The sequence below is a fragment of the Euprymna scolopes genome, chromosome 6 (assembly GCF_053919585.1).
Source record: "Euprymna scolopes isolate OS-2025 chromosome 6, ASM5391958v1, whole genome shotgun sequence".
Classification (NCBI taxonomy): domain Eukaryota; kingdom Metazoa; phylum Mollusca; class Cephalopoda; order Sepiida; family Sepiolidae; genus Euprymna; species Euprymna scolopes.
The window spans coordinates 111675466-111694424 of record NC_136487.1 but is presented as its reverse complement, the minus strand read 5'-3'; the positions used below and the strand labels follow the sequence as shown (position 1 = coordinate 111694424).

The 18959-nt window shown below is 32.3% G+C and overlaps 1 protein-coding gene across 1 annotated transcript in view; it reads left to right on the top strand.

The window, feature by feature from the left end:
* The window catches only part of LOC145277871 (coatomer subunit delta-like), a 49511-nt gene extending 42048 nt beyond the window's left edge, over positions 1 to 7463 (top strand). The window contains exons 9-12 of the mRNA XM_080129839.1: positions 2847 to 2994; positions 4120 to 4228; positions 4401 to 4605; positions 6384 to 7463. Coding sequence (XP_079985965.1) covers positions 2847 to 2994; positions 4120 to 4228; positions 4401 to 4605; positions 6384 to 6470 — 549 coding nt within the window. The 3' untranslated portion in view covers positions 6471 to 7463. The remainder of the gene's footprint in view (positions 1 to 2846; positions 2995 to 4119; positions 4229 to 4400; positions 4606 to 6383) is intronic.
* Positions 7464 to 18959: the final 11496 nt, after the last annotated feature.

Sequence of the window (18959 nt, the reverse complement as noted above, 5' to 3'; positions counted from 1 at the left end):
TAATGCGACTTTCAACTTGAATGTGGTAATCATCATCCCAACCTTCTCTAGAAGGCTGTATCAGACTGATAGGAAATGTGTCTTCTGTTGAGATAAAAGTAATGATGTTTTTTTTTTTACAAGGTAGTCACCACTTATCAAAGCCTGGAAGCCACTCCGGGATAAGGGTTATTGCGTGTACAGTAATCAATGGGATAGTATCATTGTAATCTTTAGTATTGGAGATTTGATAAAGTGTCTTAAGGGGGCAGTTCATCAGGAATTTGTTTATGTTGGACTTGAAGACATCCAGGTTGTAGTCAGGTGGGAAACAGGAAAACGGAAGAGAGTTCCACATGCGTGCACTTCTAAGAAAGAAGCTTTGTTCATGGAATCTACGTTTTGGTTTTGGCACAGATAAAGAGTGGGGAAAATTTTTGACAGTGGTTTCAAGATGGGTGGTTTTCATGAAAGATTGATGAGAGGAGGGACCAGAGATTGGAGCTCAGATGAGCACTTGCCATGGAAGTAACAATAAAACAAAGACATCTGTGAATGACCACGGAGACCTGTCTAGCTGTTGAGGTGAAAAACTCGTAAAGGTAGATTTACATTCCTGTGTGTCTATATATAATATAATATATATATATATATATATATATATATATACACTAGCGGAAGTGGGGGGGGTACCTGGCGTTGCCCAGGTGTTTGGAGGTGTGTGTGTTAAAAAAAAAACGTTGGCCGGGTGTTTGGAGGTGTGTGTGTGTGTTAAAAAAAAAACGTTGGCCGGGTGTTTGGAGGTATGTATGTGTGTGTGTGTGTGTGTGTTAAAAAAAAAACGTTGGCCGGGTGTTTGGAGGTGTGAAAGAAAGTATTAGTAGGATTGACGTGAAGGTGGAAACAAAAGGGAAAAAAAGCCACCTAATCATCTCGGCCACGAGGGGAGAGGAATTGATAAGTGTGTTAAGTTAAGGGTTAAAAAGTTAGTCAAATCAAAGAGGTTTGATTGACAGGTGGCCGCTTAATGAGGTCATTGCGGGAGCGTTACAATGACGTGGCAGTTTTTTATTTACTGCGAGGCAGTCTTTTGGGGTTTGTTTAATTTGTTTCAATGCGGGGGCAGTTTTGGCTTCCCCAAGATGATGGGGTGGGAGGGCAACTCACCACTTTAAGGGAATTTTCCAAATTGAATAGCAATTGTCTGATACAAGGAGAAACTCCGCATTGATCAAAGCTGATTGCTTTTGGACGTTCCCGGCGATTGCGACCGGAACAATGATGCCTGCTCCGAATTAGTTTTACTTTTATTACACGAAAAAATGTGGAATATTTTGCTTTTCAAAGTCGGGCAAATTAAATAGACAGGCGACCCCCGTTGTTAACTCGTAGATATTATGATTTCGACGTGATATAAAAAGTTTTAAGAATGAGCGGCGACCTAGAGAACCCGCCGGAAAAAAGCCTTTTGCAGACATACACAAAAAGCGAACAGACATACACACATTTTGCCTTTTATATATATAGATAATCCAGTCGCCTCACATTCTTTGCTGCTCAAGTGAGGACAAATTCAGTGTTTAAAATCAGTGTGAAGAACGATGATGTCTTGATTGCCAACTGTTCAACACACACGTTGTGTACAATATAGTTTTGAAGAAACAAATATGTTTCTTGGATGGCATATACCAGAATGGGCTGTGCCAGGGTAATGTATAAGAGACGGAAAGTATCTGCTGGTAGGCTTTGAAAGGATCTCTGGATGTAGAACAGCCATTTTCATGATGTTTTGGTTTTAATGAGTTATTCACAAATGTATTGAGGTCCTTTGTATTAACAACAATATTGAGTGGTTGTAGTAGAAAAATGTGTTGTTTATTGCTTCTTCTGTTTAAAATAAAGATGGAGATGAAGGGGTATACATGTGTACATATTTTCGTAAATTTTGAATCTGTTCTGTTTGATTTTCATTTCTAAAAAACAAAAATTAAAATTAGTTTTCTTTTTAATAAACGATATTAAAATGCGTATGAAAATATGAAGTGTTTACTTTATAACAACTTGCAATTAAAAATATTTTTAATTTGCTTTTTAGCTTAGAGTTAAGGATGTCTTCATTTTATCAATTGTCATTAATATATATAATTTTTTTTTAACTAAAGATTGGCAAGCAGATTAAGAATAAAAATCTTATATTGCTTTCTTATCTATAAAATCAGGTGGATTTTTCAAATTAGACCTAAGTAGCAATGCACATCACAAATCAATATTTCTATCTTATCAATTTTTATTTATTATTGTACTTTTTGTGGAAGTATTTCATTTTTTATTATTTGAATTAATTGGACAATTGTTCTCATCTTGAATGTGTTGGCGACTGTAACAACTGAGAAAACATTGGGCAGATAACACTCAAGATGAGAACATTTTTCAATTATGACCTAAAATGAAAAATCATCTTAAATTAATGATTAACAAAAATGAATTGTTACTCTGACTATTTGAGCTTACAAACAATTATATTTTTTTTCCAATAATTCCTATTAATTCATTAAATTTCTTCACTAGGTAATTTTTTTCTTTTAAACCAGATCCAAATGAAAAACAAGTCATTTGTAAACTTGCTATTATTTCTAATAATAAGCATAACTCAATGTAAGGGAGATGACTGTTATTTCACCTTGAATATTAAAATAAGATTTATCTCCCTTACATTTTATTTCTTTTTCCACCGCTATAGATGATTTTCACATTATCTTTAAAAACTAACATAATATTACTAAATCCTGACCAACAGCAAGTATGTAGTAACAAATCACAGAAATTCTAAGTCATCAGTTAATTTTCTTTGTGTTTTTATTTTTCAGACCCATCCCAACATTGACAAAAAATTATTCAATGCGTCTTCATATATTGCCCTCAAGAACGCAGAAAAACCATTCCCATTGCACCAAGAAATCGGTGTGCTCAAATGGCGTTTTCAAACTTTAGATGAAAGTTTTATTCCTTTGTCAAGTAAGTGTCTGTTTGGATTTTTAACATTCAAATAATAATGCTAATTAAATTTTATTTTTTCTTTGTTGAATCTATGAATGGTACAATGTGTATGGAATCACGATGCTGAGGAGTAAAATAATTTTTAACCTGGAATCTGAAGTGAATTCCAAAATTCACTCGTCAGTTACTGCAACGACACTGGTGCTTCATTGATGTATAAAATAGCAACTTGGGTTCAATGAATTTTATACCATAGACCATTGTTTCGGCAGTAAATAACTGCAAAAGTGTTGATATGCTGTAAAACTGACAAAGAGGACAGATACAAACATTTTCAATTAAGAATAAATTGTTTCAAAAAAATGTTTCATAATAAATTTTAAGATTTAAATGTTTTAAACGGATATAATTTAAAAGAAAAATCTTTTCGTGATGTTGGCACAATTTTTGAGAGGAAGGATAATCTTTCATTTCTTCATTAATTAAAAAATGAATTATCTCCCCTTTTAATTTCTTTTTATGTGTATGTTCAATTGTATTTTAATTGTTGTTGGAAAGCTGCTTCTCTATATAATACTAACATTTTGTGGACTTTAAAATCAACACCAGAATAGTCTGCCGTAACTGCTACTAATTCTTTTTTTCCTTTTTCTTTTCTCTTTTTTTTCCCTTTTTCTTTTCTCTTTTTTTTCCTTTTTCTTTTCTCTATTTTCTTTTCTCTTTTTTTTTTTTCTCTTTTAGCAAATAAAATTTCTGCCCACAAAGCAGTCTCATTTTGTATTGACTAATTTTAATGATTTAAGACATTCTGTTTGATTTATTTCTGTCTTCCAAAATCGATCATAACTTTATCAATAGCATCATTTCTCACGATTCCTATTTCTGCTTTCTCCATTCACAGTTGTCATATCTAACCCATTGATCTTGACAGACATATACTGCTAGTTATCCTTGAATGGTTTGAACCTACCTCATTTCCTCTAATATATGACCACATGATTAAATGGTTGTCATGTTTTTTAATATATGACCACATGATTAAATGGTTGTCATGTTTTCTAATATATGACCACATGATTAAATTGATTTATTGATTTACTCTTCTGCATTAACCTAATATAAATTTTTTTCAATCATTTCCAGTCAATTGTTGGCCTTCAGACAGTGGAAATTCATGTGATGTAAACATTGAATATGAACTTGAGCAACCGAATTTAGAGCTAAATGATGTTGTTATTACTATACCATTGCCGTAAGTAATCTTATGTACTTTCTAAGTTTAATCTTAGCCATATTACTTTTCATGCTCACATTTTTCCATGTTATAAATAATGGGCAAAACTTTGATTACAATCTAATGTTTAACTAGCAAGACAAAAACGTAATGCATGTTACTCATCTTTTTTTCTGTTTGACACAAACAGTAGCAGCCATGGTGGACCTATTGTTAATGACTGTGATGGAGAATACACACATGACCGAAGCAAGAATCAGATGATTTGGAGTTTACCTGTCATTGATTCCGCCAATAAAACTGGAAGCCTTGAATTCAGCATTCCCGGACATCCTGAAGATTTCTTTCCTGTCTCTGTTTCTTTTGTCTCTGTTAAATCTTATTGTGACATTCAGGTAAGATTTACAAAAATGTATTTTTTTTTCCTCCATTATTTTGAATAAAAAAATGAAATGTTTTATTATGTATACATTCTTTCAATGTAATAAGAAACAAAATTTAAATGATATATTTATAAATAAGGAAAAGTCCTTAATATGTATATCACATGACAGTGACGAAAAAATAGAATCTGTCCATGATCATAATTAATACCTCTATTTTATCTATATTTAGTTTCGCCATCATTTCTTATTCCACCAGGTGTGTCTTTTCTTTTGATTGGAATGTAACATATAGTGTGTGTGTGTGTGTGTGTATATATCTCTATATAAATAAAATGAACTCATTTTTTCCCGTTGGATTTTGACCTTAATAGGATTAAAAATCAAGATATTTCATGCAAATATAATATGCACAAACGGCAGAACAATATCTGAGGTGTGTTATAGGCTTATTATTTCTCAAATTCCTCGATAATCTTAGATTTCTATACTTTTTCTGCTGAGAAGTCACGGCCAAAATCGGTTAAGATCAATAGAAGTGGTAAAATATTTTCTCTCTAATAAATTTCTCCTCCCCCTGCCACCACTTAACACCGTTTGGGGATCGTTCACAAGGAACAGTTGAGAAGAGAACACCGGTTTGGCTTCGTAGTTCTTTCATGTGAAGTTATTTAAAATCACTAAACTAAGCTGCAGTGCTCTGTGGCATAGTGGTTAGCGTGCTGGACAATTCACATTATATTTTCACGTTCGCGCCGACCTACCGTAGTCGTTTTTTTTTTTTTTTTTTTTTTTTTCCTAAACAACTGGAATGGACTTTTCTTGGTGGCTGAACTGTTAACGTTGCAGATGTTTTTTTTTTTTTTTTTTTTTTTTTTCACACTTTATTTTCCTACTTTTACTCATGACTCCGGGTTTGATCCTTCCTACTTACATACCATAACATTTTTTAAAACTCCCCCCCCTCCCCCGTCCCGGAAACAAACACTCGGGCAACGCCGGGTACCCCCGCTAGTATATATATATATATAGAGAGAGAGAGAGAGAGAGAGAATAATTATTTATATAAAATATTTTTATGATCTTAACAGAAATTAGGCCTCTGGCAGAATTTATAAAAAGCAGTCAAACTAATCATAAAGTGATGCTTCTTATGACTAAGCTTACTGTATATGTTTTGATTCAAAGATTTTAAGTAAGCATGAAACACTAGTGTCTAAAAATATTTATATAAAAATATATATTTGTGTGTTTAGAAATTGATATGTTAGAAGATTCAAATTAGTTTCAATAAATTTAATGTTTCAAGGTATTTAATGACTCTATTCAAAGTTTTGGTGCTTCTGCCATTTATGAACTGTGCTGAAATATCTTTAGAAACCTATTCTTATCATGGGGAGGTGTCTTTGTTACCTATTCTGCATTGTCACTTAATCTAATAAACAAAATATACCGTAAATTTTGAATATAACTTGAAAATCATATCTAAAAAAAATAGCATGGTTTATATACTGCAGAAATTTCAAATGTTCCAATTTCATCTGATGTTACTGGAGTCCAATTAACAACTCCAATTATAGCTTACTGAATATCTTAGTAAAAACAAAAAAAAACAATTATCAATATCAAGATTTGACTCCATGAACCTCTACTTTTATCGACAAATTTTTTGTGTGTATCTTTTTTTAAGTGTATAATTGTGTACTTTTACGTTATGAAAATTGTAAATCTTTGATATGCACCAAATTTGAACTCCACTTGATCAGATCTCTCTTTTTTCTTCTTTTCAGGTGACTGAAGTCCTGTCTTTAGATGATGTACCGGTCAAGTATTCCTCTGAAGTTTTCTTCTACGTGGATAAATATGAAATAGTATAAACTCTATAACAAACAAGAAAAAACAAAAAAAGGACAATAGCAAGAACATATACACATCTGCATACACCCAAACACGCTACACAGATTCATGTGAACACTTTGAACGATATATATAGCGCTGCAACACTTTACATATAAGTTTTAATTATATCAGGCAAAGTTTGAAATGATTATAATGAATAAATTTAGATTTTATAACAAAAAACAAATTTTTTTCTGGAAACTAATCAGTGTACCTGTTGGTGAATATTGGTGTCCTACTTGGTTTGGCGAATTCTACTTGTCGTCCGACTGAATGACTATCCAAATTCATTTCTATTTTGGTAACAATCTTTAAAATCGTTTCAGGAACGATAACGGACATTGAATGAGAGGTGAACGAAATAAAATATATGTAAATGTATGGAGATTAAAGTGTTCAACTGTGTATAAATATCTACAATACACAAAACAAATTGTTGCATGTTCAGATTTCGCCATTTAAAATCCTATAAAACTACAAATGAAAAAAAAATGTTAAAAAATCGGATGTTTGAATATCAAGAGTTGGAATGTTGGGTGGGGGGAAGTTGTTATTGGTAAGGAGGGAAGAAAGGGCAACTCTAACTGTGGTGGTGGTGGTGGTCATCATGGTGATGATATCTATGGTAATAATTCGACTGTACAATAAACGATGGAGAGAATAAAAAAAAAAAACAGCCAGCTGAACAATTTGTTGCTATATTTCAAAAAGGAATGAATTCTCTTTGAGAACATTGAGCAGTGGGTAATTGAATTATTTCCACTCAAGGTGTTACCTATAAAAGGCCTGGCAGGCATTCAACCGAAACCTATGACTGGGGAGAAGCATGTGAAAGCATAAAATTATGATTAAATATAAATATTTCTTAGAATGCACTAGTTAGTAAAATCCATTAATTAGTTAATCATTAACTATGACTATTATTATCAAGAAGTATTTTATAATTGTAAGACTTTTTTGTATAAATATAATTGTAGAAAGAAAACAAAAATAACCTCCATTATTATGAAAACTGTATATGCAAAAACTACTTTAATATAAATTTTTTGATAATTCAGAAATCTAGGTCTACTTTTTTTTTCTAATGTATTAATATGCTGAAACAAATATAATTGTAGAATCAGAAACTGTTTGATATTTTACAAATTCTGAAAGTATTTAAAAAAACAAAACAAAAAAAACATGAATTTTAGAAAATATTTTTGCAAATTAAATTTTACAATATTGCATCTACAAATGTTTTGCTTTATTTCAGTGATATTATGATAAGCATGCCCCCCCCCTCCTCCAGTTGTGGAGTTTTGTTGCCTGGCCTATTATAGGTATTGCCTTATTTCCACTCCATCCACATTGTGTATCACAATTTCTCAGTTAATTCACATAATCATTATAGCCACATATTTCTATTTTGTTTTTCATAATATATATTGATCTTTTTTTCTTAAAGAGAGAGAAAAGGTTTAATTTAATTTAAGCAGTTATTCACTGTAACTTTCATTTTCTTTATCTCTTTTTTTTTCTTATATCTGACATACGGTATGAAGCTGACTAGAGAATGATTTTATTCATGTTTTGTTATATTTATAGACCTTCATTTGTAATGTTATCTTTTTTCTTTTTATGCATTTGAAAAGGTATGTTATATGCCAAAGCATCATGAAATGAATAAAGCCTTTTTACATATAAAAACATTTTCTGGTCATCCTTATACCTATGTATATATATATGAGGTGCTTCTTCGTTATTAGAGTGAAATTAAAAAGTCAAAAAATTATCAATAAAACTAATGTTATCTACTTTTCATGTCAATTTCAACTAAAAGCAATGTTATCTACTTAATTATCATGTTGCAATTAGTTAACTATTACTGCATTATTAAATGAAACGAGCATTTTCAAGCTTTATCGAAAAAACGCTTTGCCATATTTGTCTGAGACAAGTGACATAAAAACAAGGGAAGTAACTCGGGTTTGAATCGGCCTAAGATTTTCAGATTTCAGAAAATAATTACCTCCCCTGTTACGATATGACCTCTTCTGTTTATTTTTTTAGCAAAACTTAATTTTTGCTAATTTTTTTTGAAAATTATTTTTATTAATTTTCAATTTTATTGTTTTTTAGTAATTTTGAATGTTCATTAATGTGACTTGACAATTAAGTAGATATCATTGATTTTACTTGAAATTAAATATTTTGATTTTCGAATTTTGCTCTAATAATGTAGAAGCGCATATATATATATGAGTTTTTCTAACAAAAAGATTTTGTATTAAGCAATATTGGTCCTTATTTATAAAAAATCTTCAGATTCACAGAAAAAAAAATGACTTACTGTTTTTATGGAAAAAGAATTTTTTTTTTCTTTCAATACGTGCAGCAAATAAAACTGAATCTGACATTTTTTCAACCTTAGTTCATATTGAGATATTTACAGACAGCTATCTTTCTTATATTTTAGTAGTAAAGGAGTATATTCCGAGTTTTTGTTCACTTATTATGTGATCTCTGGTTCTAATTGGCTATGATAAATAGTAAAGTTAAAAATTTGATCGTATGTACAGCCTACCAATGCTGGATAAATAATATTATAAAACATGGAAAGATAAAATAATCGCTTATCTTCGATCTATTGTACTTATCAGGTATAATTGAAAATGCTACCAGGAAAAAAAGACTCCTCCTGCAGTCCGCAAAGATTACACCTTATAGGGGCAGCTCATATGTAATTGTGAGGCATGGGTTGTGCAATTCCAACCACACCTCTCCTGAATCGGTACTGTTGGAGTTAAGTAGTGAGAAGTCCAGGATGACTGAAAACAATGCCGAGATAAGTGGAAAGCACATATGGCAGCTGGAAGTCCGAAACTCCATTGATCCAACGAGAACTGGTGTGTTAACGTGATTATGTCGTCCTGCAGTAATTTGATGTGATTACCATTTTTGTAGGAGTAACTCTGATACAATAAAAATAACTTTCTCTCCTAAAATATTTTGATCGGATTAAATAAAATTAATTTGAAATAATATTTTGATTTTTAAGAACGGGAGTGAAAGGAGATCAGATCATATTAGTAAAACCGATTTAAGTATCGAATTTGTAAGTACGAATCTATCCATGACAAATTCTAAACATTCAATAAGATAACTTTTTTTATTAAATGAAGATAATCAAGAAAATATTTTAAGAAACTTAATTTTCATTCTTTGATTTATTTTCTAATTAGCTAATAAAGACATTAAATTGGATGTGCTTTTTATTCATCTTTGTTTGAATCAGTTCTATATAATTTGGTTTTGTTAATGGTGTACTGACATCAATATTATTATGTTAAATTAAATTTCTCTCTCTTTAAATGTTGGCAGTCAAAGACAACACAACTTCATTATTTTGTTTGTTATTACAATCATTATTATTATTGACCATTTTTAAAAAGTAATGCAAACGAAATATAAGATTTTTTTTTTTTTTTTTTTTAATGTCCTAATGAGTTTAGATGCAACCAAATATAAAAACTAAAAACATTTAAGCTGATACAGATTAATGTAAACATCAATGGCTACTCGAATGGCTAATAAAGATTTCTTCTGGGATTCCCTAGATTTTGATGGAAATGTTTGTTTTTATTGCTTTATTTTATTTTTTGTTTCAAAGGGTAACTAAAAAAAAAAATAGGCAGGCCTATATGTTTTCTTAGTAATTTTTAAAAATTTACTTTTTTGTTCCCAGTTTAAGTGTATCATAAAAAAAATCCATGAAATTTTATTTGTTCAATTTTTAGGTGCAGTGTCAGTTTGTTATGCAAGTTTAACATAAAATGATTGTTGTCGCGAGTTGATATTGCCCCCAAGGAATTCTTAAACATCCTCTAAAAAATTTAATTTGAAAAAAAGATTTGTCTAGATTTCTCCTTATATTAAAAAATAAAAATGAAGAAAACTCTATGTACCCATTAATGAAAAACAATATCATCTTCCAAAAATCGCATAAGTTAATCGAGTATTATTTTTATAAAGAAAATCATTTTAAATGATTAATGGGAATTTGTAGGCATTACAACATAAATCTAGGGAGTTTTTAATTATTTTTGAGTTGGGTTCCTTTTTCTTTTTCCCCCCAAAAATAGAAGACGAAATAATCACTCCTGATACTCATAAAATTTGATTTTCTTAATATTCCTATTATCATAACTAGATTACCACTGGATGATGGTAAAATACAAGATACCAAATAGGAATGATAACCTATGGTAACAAGATGTTAGTCACGGATGTGTGTAAATGTTACATTTGGAATGCGACTGTTTTGATAATTGCAAGGTTGAGATAAAAATGTAAATTGTAAACATAACATTTGGTTTTGAACTATGCCAACTGAACAATGTATATTAAAACAATTGCAGAGTATGTCATGAATTTAGAGAACATTGGGGAAGGTCAGGAGAATAACAAATTTGAATATCGAAATGAGCAACTGTTCCACCTTATTCCCCCCACCCCCCCAGCTTGGGGTTGGGGAGTTGGCTGTAAAGCGGTATGCTAAAAAAAATGTTCGCCTTGCAGTAAAGTTGTAAATCTTATTTTCAACTTTATTTTTGCTGTAACACCTTTTTGATTTAGGGACAAGTAAAGAACAAGAATGACATTATCTCTACTTATATATAGAAAACACTTTGTGTGAGTTTCTTCCCTGTGGACTCTGAAACAGCTGGACCAATTTTTAGGAAATTTTACACAAATATACTTTATGTGCCTGGGAAGTTCTTAGATAGATTTTGTATCAGAATGACTGATAAGTATTGAAAATCTTATTTAAAAAAGAAACAGTCCGATTTTGAACACCTTATAAAGCCTAGCATCACAAGTGCATTTGAGAAGTTTTATCACTGCACAAGCAGAAGGGGCCGGCATAAAATCAACAGCCAGTTCTTTGACAAGACAGAGGTGCATTCAAAATGAATATTTCTGTTTAGGGCATGTATGATATTTGACTTTTGATTTTAAAATTTTAATTTAATCCATTATATAAAAATAATTTTATTAACAGATTCTCTACAGTGCAATGTAGACTTCAATGTATTATGAATTAAGTCACTGCAGAGAAAACATGTTAAGTTTCCTCCCAGTGCACCTCAGTGAGTTCCCAACTAGAGCAGGCAATTAATTGAATTGATTAAAAACAATGGGCAATTTCACTAATTTTGATGACAATAGTATGAAACATTTGTTGATCTTCATTCAATGCCAGGCAACGTCTAGTCTCTCTGCTAGTATTAAATAAAAAGCAAATTATAAAAAAAAATTAATTTGTTTAGTTTTTAAGAAGTGTGTTTAGTTTGCTACATATTTTTAATGTAAGATGCCACTCCTCTCCCCCTTTCCTTGAATTCTGATTAAACATTTATAAACAACTAGCAAGGAGATTGAATGAGGATGAAATGTTCTACCCTACTGTACTCTTGTTGTCATTGAATTCGGTGAAATCAACCATTTTTTAAGCAAATTGATAAATTACTTGATCTAGTTAGGGACTCCTCCACCTGCAGTTTACTGAGAGAAAACTTCACATGTCTTCCCACAGTGATTTAGTCTGCAGTACATAGTAGTCTAAATTGTACTGTAGAGAATCTCATGTTGATTTTTATGAAATTATCTGCAAATAATGGATTCATTAAAATGCACAAATCAAGTATCATGGTTTAATTGTGCTCTAAACAGAAACATACATTTTGAACACGTTCCCGTATTATGAAAGAACTAATTGTTTATTTTATGAAATTATTTTTACATAATTACTTGAATTAGTTAAACATACAAAAGTCAAGTATCTTGATTCAATTGTACTCTAAAAAGAAACGGTCATTTCGGATGCAAATTGATTTTGGTGGGCTTTTCTGCTGTGCATATATTTTTTTTGATTAAAGACCTGGCGAAAAAAAAACAAACATGAATCATTTTTCATTGAATTTACATAGTAAACCGACCCTTCAGTAAAATGTCAACTGAATATTAAAAACAGAGTTAAAATATTGTACTAAAATTATAACTTTAATTTAAAAATCTTTTTGTTATTTAACTAAACTAGTGGGACCTATGGAAATTCCAGTTTTATCCTTCATCTATTGTATATTGCTGTTGTGTGTAACAAATATTTACATTTTATTTATATGCAACGTGAATGCAGATCCCATAATATTATTATATCACCTGTGTTCAAACATAAACAACATATCTAAGTACTTTAGTTAATGTAGTTACAGAATGTATGTTATCTGAGTCGATCTTGTGCCAGGAATTTGTGCTATATATTTCTGTTCTGGCTATCCAGTACAAACACAGATGCTATAGTATTATATCTTTTAGACAGAACGGATACTATACTTTGATCCTAACCTGAAGACAAAGAAAGTGTTTTATTTTGAGTTTCATAGTCAACAAATACAACAGTGAAATTAGATGAAATTTAAAAAAAAACAAACAAAAAAAACACTTTTTGCATTCTTTTAGGATCATAACCACATTGTTAAAAAAAGAGGGTGATAATATATGTACAAATATGAAATTCCTTTAATGTATCATCATTATATAGATAACAATTTAGGAAGATGATGTGTCATATGTCAACTAAAAAAAATGTTTTATGATTTGCTTTTTATGACTCTGGTTGATGATGCTTGACTGCTGAAAATGTGATCATTTTCAAATCAGTTACTGATAGCTGGACGCCATATTGAATATCCACTCGAGGCAAGGGAAATAACTAAATATGTAGAAGACTACCAAGTTCGATAACTCTAACATTTCTAGTGTCTTCTGGTGTCAAGTGTAAGTCAGTTTCAACAAAAACAAAGCAGCTTATTAACAGAACAAGTCACTTAGAATTTCAGTAGAGGCTCCCATCTTCATCCAACAGTTTGCGACCTGTTTCTGTCCCTTGATCCATTCAATTTGGATTTCTTCCTTTACCAACATTTCCTTTACTCTGGCCACATCAACTCTCAAATGTCTGTCACAAGATTTGATGATTTTAAGGTCTCTACCAAAGATGCATTGTCTGTTTTGCTAAATACTTCAGGCAACTTGGGTAGTCTCAAGATTTCTTGCAGCATGGCATCAATACACCTGCATCATCAGCTTCACTGAATGCAAGAGGCTTGGAGACCAACGGGCTTTTTGTTACTAGATCAAGTTTTTTTGATGACCAGCCTATAGGAGCCAGTCTATTCATCTTACCATAAACAAAGATGATAAATCCATTCTGTTGAGGAACCATCCTCTAAACTGGCATATGTAGCATCTGAATAGCAAACCACACTCAAATCTGAAGGATTTCCCAACTGTTGAAAGGATATGGAATCTGTCTTTCATTTAAGCTTTAATAGTGACTTGTTGGCTTCAAAAAGTAAATTCACTTTAGATTTTCCGGTATTACTCATCCTACACACATCAAATGATACATCAGGTCGAGTTTGACACCCACATCATTTGACCTGTTAGTCTTTTTAAATCTGTCTTCTCTTCACTCAGCTCATCATTTTTTCTTAAGGAGCTTTCTTTCTTTATATTTATTGGAGAAATAAATGACACATAATTGTTTTGGTTTATAATGATTCCATCTTCCGTTTCTCTAACGCACAATCCCAGAAATTTGAAAGTTCCATTTTCATGCATTCCAACTTTGAATATTTTCTTTAATTCTGAAATCACATTTGTTTAGAAATAATCATTTCCACAAAATATAAAGTCATCTACATGCTTTGCCAGAATACCCATCAAGTTCGCAGATAAATTATTCCAAAGAAACAGTGCATTGTCATATGCACTTACCATTCCTATTAGTTTAGTTAATTCTTGAGTAACTCTTTTGTACCATGAATGGGGCGCATCATTCAATCCATAAATACATCTTTTCAGCTTCCACACTTGTGAATCTGGACATACTTCAGATGGTGGTCTGAGAAATACTTCTCTTTTTAGCATATCACCTTGCAAAAATGCTGAGGTGAAATCAAGGGTATCCACTTGCCAATTTTTAACAGAGGTTGTTAACATTACAAGATGCATAGCTTCACGGCTGCATATTAGAGAGCCTGAAGATGAGCTTTTATTATCTTTTTGTTATCCTTAACCTTCTGTTATCATCCATCTTGTTGATATACATTTTTTACCTATATTAGGGACACATTCATACATTTCATGAGTTTTCATTTTTTTATTTCTTTCTTCTTTGCATCAATCACATCTTTTGCTTGTTCTTGTTCCGTTGTGAGAAAAACATGTTCTTCATGATCTTCTTCTGTTACTTGGGGAAGTTCTCTCCATTAATCAACCTTATCCCAATTGATACACACTGGATATTCATTTTCTGCAACTGGTTCTATATTCCACCAATAGCCATAATTTCCAGTTGATTTTGGTTGTTTACTCATAATCTTTCCTTTTTTCCACTCATTAATTCCAATAATTTGATATTCCACTATTTTCCCTTTACTTGGCCTTGTAGTATTGTCTTTCAGTTTCTCCCCGTTACTATTGGAATTTTCATCATGTTGATCTTCAACTTCTTCCAAAACATCATTCATCTCATTTAAGGGAATTGCATTTTCTTTATTCCTTGGCCTTCCAAGGTCTTTGTTCACCTTCATCAAGTGACATGGATGCATCCTATAGAATTCTGCTCCATGTCGGATCAATACACATTGACCCTCTTTACCCAAAACTTTGGCAGGGCCACGCCATCCTTTATAGTTTTGTCTATTTTGGAATAAACACTGTCCCCTGTCATAAATTGTTCATCTGCATAATATCTTATATTAAATCGAAGTGCTCTCTGAATCTTTTCACTTGATTCAACCTCCATAAACTTTTTTCTCGCGGAATGTAATGCATTTAAATTGATTCTAACGATAACGATATCACAGGTTGTTGCAGCATCTAATGCGGGTAGCTGCTCTATTAAAACTGATGGTGTATTTATATTGGATCCAAAAACAAGCTCATTTGGGTTATGTCCAGAATAATTCTGAAGAGCATTTTTGACATTAACAGTGCAAGCCAATGCTATTTCTGGTTCACATGTCTCATTTTCCAATGTTTTTTTTCCATTGCTTCAGCCAATATTAAATTATGACGTCCCCCAGTGCCATTACTAAATGGACTTTCAGTGGCTATTGTGCAAGTTTCGATATTCATTTTTTTTTCATTTCTCTCTATAATTATCATTATTGAATTCTCCTCTCAAGAAGCATTTAGGAACTTCAAAATATGCTATCCACATTAAAAATATGTTATTAATTTCTTCACTGTTCTTGGTTTTAATCTGCTTGGCAGCAGATTACCTAGTGGATGTGTCAATTAAGTGTAAAATCCAGCATTGGTTATGTCTGAATTTACAGTGTCATTAAACCAGTTTCCAAGAGCCAATCCCACCACCGGATGAAAAGGGGTTCTTCTAAGCCTTAAACAAACTGAACATGAGTCACAGATATCCTTAATAAGCGCCAGAAACTCCTTATCCTTAAAGGCCCTACTGCCTATCACCAATGATACCAATTTTTCTTTGGATGCATGAGCAAACTGTTTATGTAATTTCTCAGCCTTCATTCTTTTCTCCATTCTAGAGCATTTTTTTAAAGCTTCACAATCTAATACAAAGTTTAGTGACTTTTCAGCCTGTAAAAGCGTATTTGTCAATGGAAGACTATAATGTCCAGAAGTTGTCTTTTGCTATTTTATATATCTGCCTAAAATCTTACACTTTTAAAATCTAGTATCATGCCAGCAGTTTTCATTGATTTATGACTTAGTAACAAGGGCAAATCATTTTTGACATTGTCAGCTTCTATGTATGCTCTGACACCTTTTATGCCTTACCAGAAGTTTAACTGCTTTGTCTTGACCTCCTCTCCATCACAAAAACAAAATGTCCTGTTGTATTTAAAATTCTTCACTAACCACTTATCTTGGCCATTTAATGTACCAAAAAATTCATTAAACCAAAGTTCTCCAGTAACATTTCTAGAACAGGCAGAATCCAACACTGCCATACCCAGTGTCTCTTTTACAAGATTGGACATTTTTATATTGGAATCATTTATCAATGTTCGATGACAAGACTCAGAATTAATTAATGAGAAGTTTACATGGTCTTAATCCACAACAGTGTTAATATTTCTAGGACTAAAACCAGTACAGTCTCTGGCAAAATGCCTAATAGAACCACATTTGAAACAACGCATTTTCCTACCTTGTCTCTCCGTTGGATTTGTTTTGTTTCCTCGATAAAATTTTTGTTCCCTTTTATTTCTGTTCTGATTGAAATTTACAGTTTCAATTTCTTCCTTGATATTGGTAACTATTTTGGCATTCCAATGAAGAAATACCAGAAAACACTTTTTTAAAAAATTATCTTTCATTGCTGCGTAAGTTAAACTTCCACATGTTGTCCTCGCTAATTCTTCGTTTTCTTCCGATACATTCGCTGCATTTAAAACAAAAAAATGCACGGACTACTTCCAGAAGAGAAATTCCGTATTTACATAATTTCTGGTACAAGAATTCATAACACACCAAAAATATTGCTTAGGTTTATTCCAGCAACTCTTATGTAAAAGTAAAATTCCTTGAATGACATGTATGCCATTGTGTTTTTGTCCCTTAAATATATTTCGTCAAACTTGTCTGTAATTATTTTTAATCCATCAACTCAACCGATATCTGTGATGTCTAAGTGTTGAATGCATTTTCGTATGTTTTGTAGCAATCAGAGTTGTGAAGTCAGATGGTAAAACTCCGGCTCCGACTCTGACTCCAACTTCTAGAATTCCTAGGATGCCGACTTCGATTCCTTTGATATCTCCAACTCCAACTCCTTGACCCCTATATGGAAATCTATTCTGCAGATCCATATACTAACCTCCCACATCTATTCAGCATTTTATAATTACTTTTATGCATATCATTTTTTATGTTTAACATTCATTTGTATGATAAACTAGCAGGGGTGCCCGGCGTTGCTCGGGTGTTTGGAGGTGTATGCTGTGCAAAAAAAGCAAAAAAACAAAAAAAATGGTTAATTTTTTAAAACTTTGACCCCTATTATGACCCCTTAAAATTTATAGTTTCAGGCTCAAATCACTTTATTAAGTTAGATCCAGGTTCAAGGAACCTATATCTAAAATTTCAAGTGTCTAGACCCAAAATTGTCGGAGGAGTTTGGTAGAGTTCTTAAAGGTCAAATCGTTGAAATTTGACCCCTTAACAGCCAAATTTCTGGCTGACACCCGTCACATCGATTTTCCCAAATCTCAGTACCCGGTATTTCAAATTTCGAGTCTATAGACTAAAAATTGACAGAGTTATTGCGTAGGGAAATGTACACAGACAGACAGACACACAGACAGGCAGACAGACAGACAGACACGTTCACTTTTATAGATATATAGATATACTCACATATACACTCTACCAGCTTTATTGGTTTATATTTATTTATTTTTTTTACTCACATCTACTCCCAAGCATATCACTATTTGGGTGTAAAAGGCTACTATTTGGGACTATGTCTAGGAAAGATTAACAAGATGTTGGTTTATGTAACCTTTTTATTTCTGCATATCAGTACGACCAGAGAAGCAGGTAGCAGGAATGGAATTCCAAAGTCTAGCTGTTCGAGGGAAGAAACTATTAGAATAGAAAACTTTCTGGCATCTAGGGATCTCAATAGTGACGGAATGAGATGTTATTGCTAAGCGGGTTTGTCGGGGATATGTATGGCGAGGGGGTACAAGTGCAACAAGTTCATCAGAACACATTCCATTAAAATATTTGTAAAACAGACACAGTGATGCAACATTGTGGCGATGGGACAAGGGCTGGAACTTAGTTGATAAAGTGGGACCAATTAGATTCGCAACTCTTTTTTGGACGCCATCATGTGACAACAATACTCTATGCATGGGCGAATGGTGGCCTTGTAGAGGTACAGGATACTCTCAGGTGTGAATAGTCTTCTAGCTCGAGAGAGGGAACCCACCTTCTTTGCAGCAGTCTTTGCAATGTCCTCTATGTATTTGTTCCAGTTTATATCGCATGCAAATGTTAGGCCGATAAGTTTGAAGATAGAATTCTCAGGTAAGGTGTTATTTGTCATCGATATAGGCTTGGAATTGTTAAAGGAGAGCAGCTTAGTTTATTAGCATTAAATGTCACCATCCATTTGCGGCCCCATTCCATAATGGTCTGGAGGTCATTTTCTAACAATTCTGCCATTGTCTTAGATTTATGTATATCCGTTCTTCCCTTATGCATGTTATAGAGCATTGCATCATTAACAAATATATCCATCTTGGACACAATATTATCAGGGAGGTCGTTTTTGAATATCAGGAATAATAATGGTCCAAGTATCGACTCCTGAGGCACTCCTGCATTAAAGTTATGCTGCTCGGATGTCCGTCTGTCAATAACAA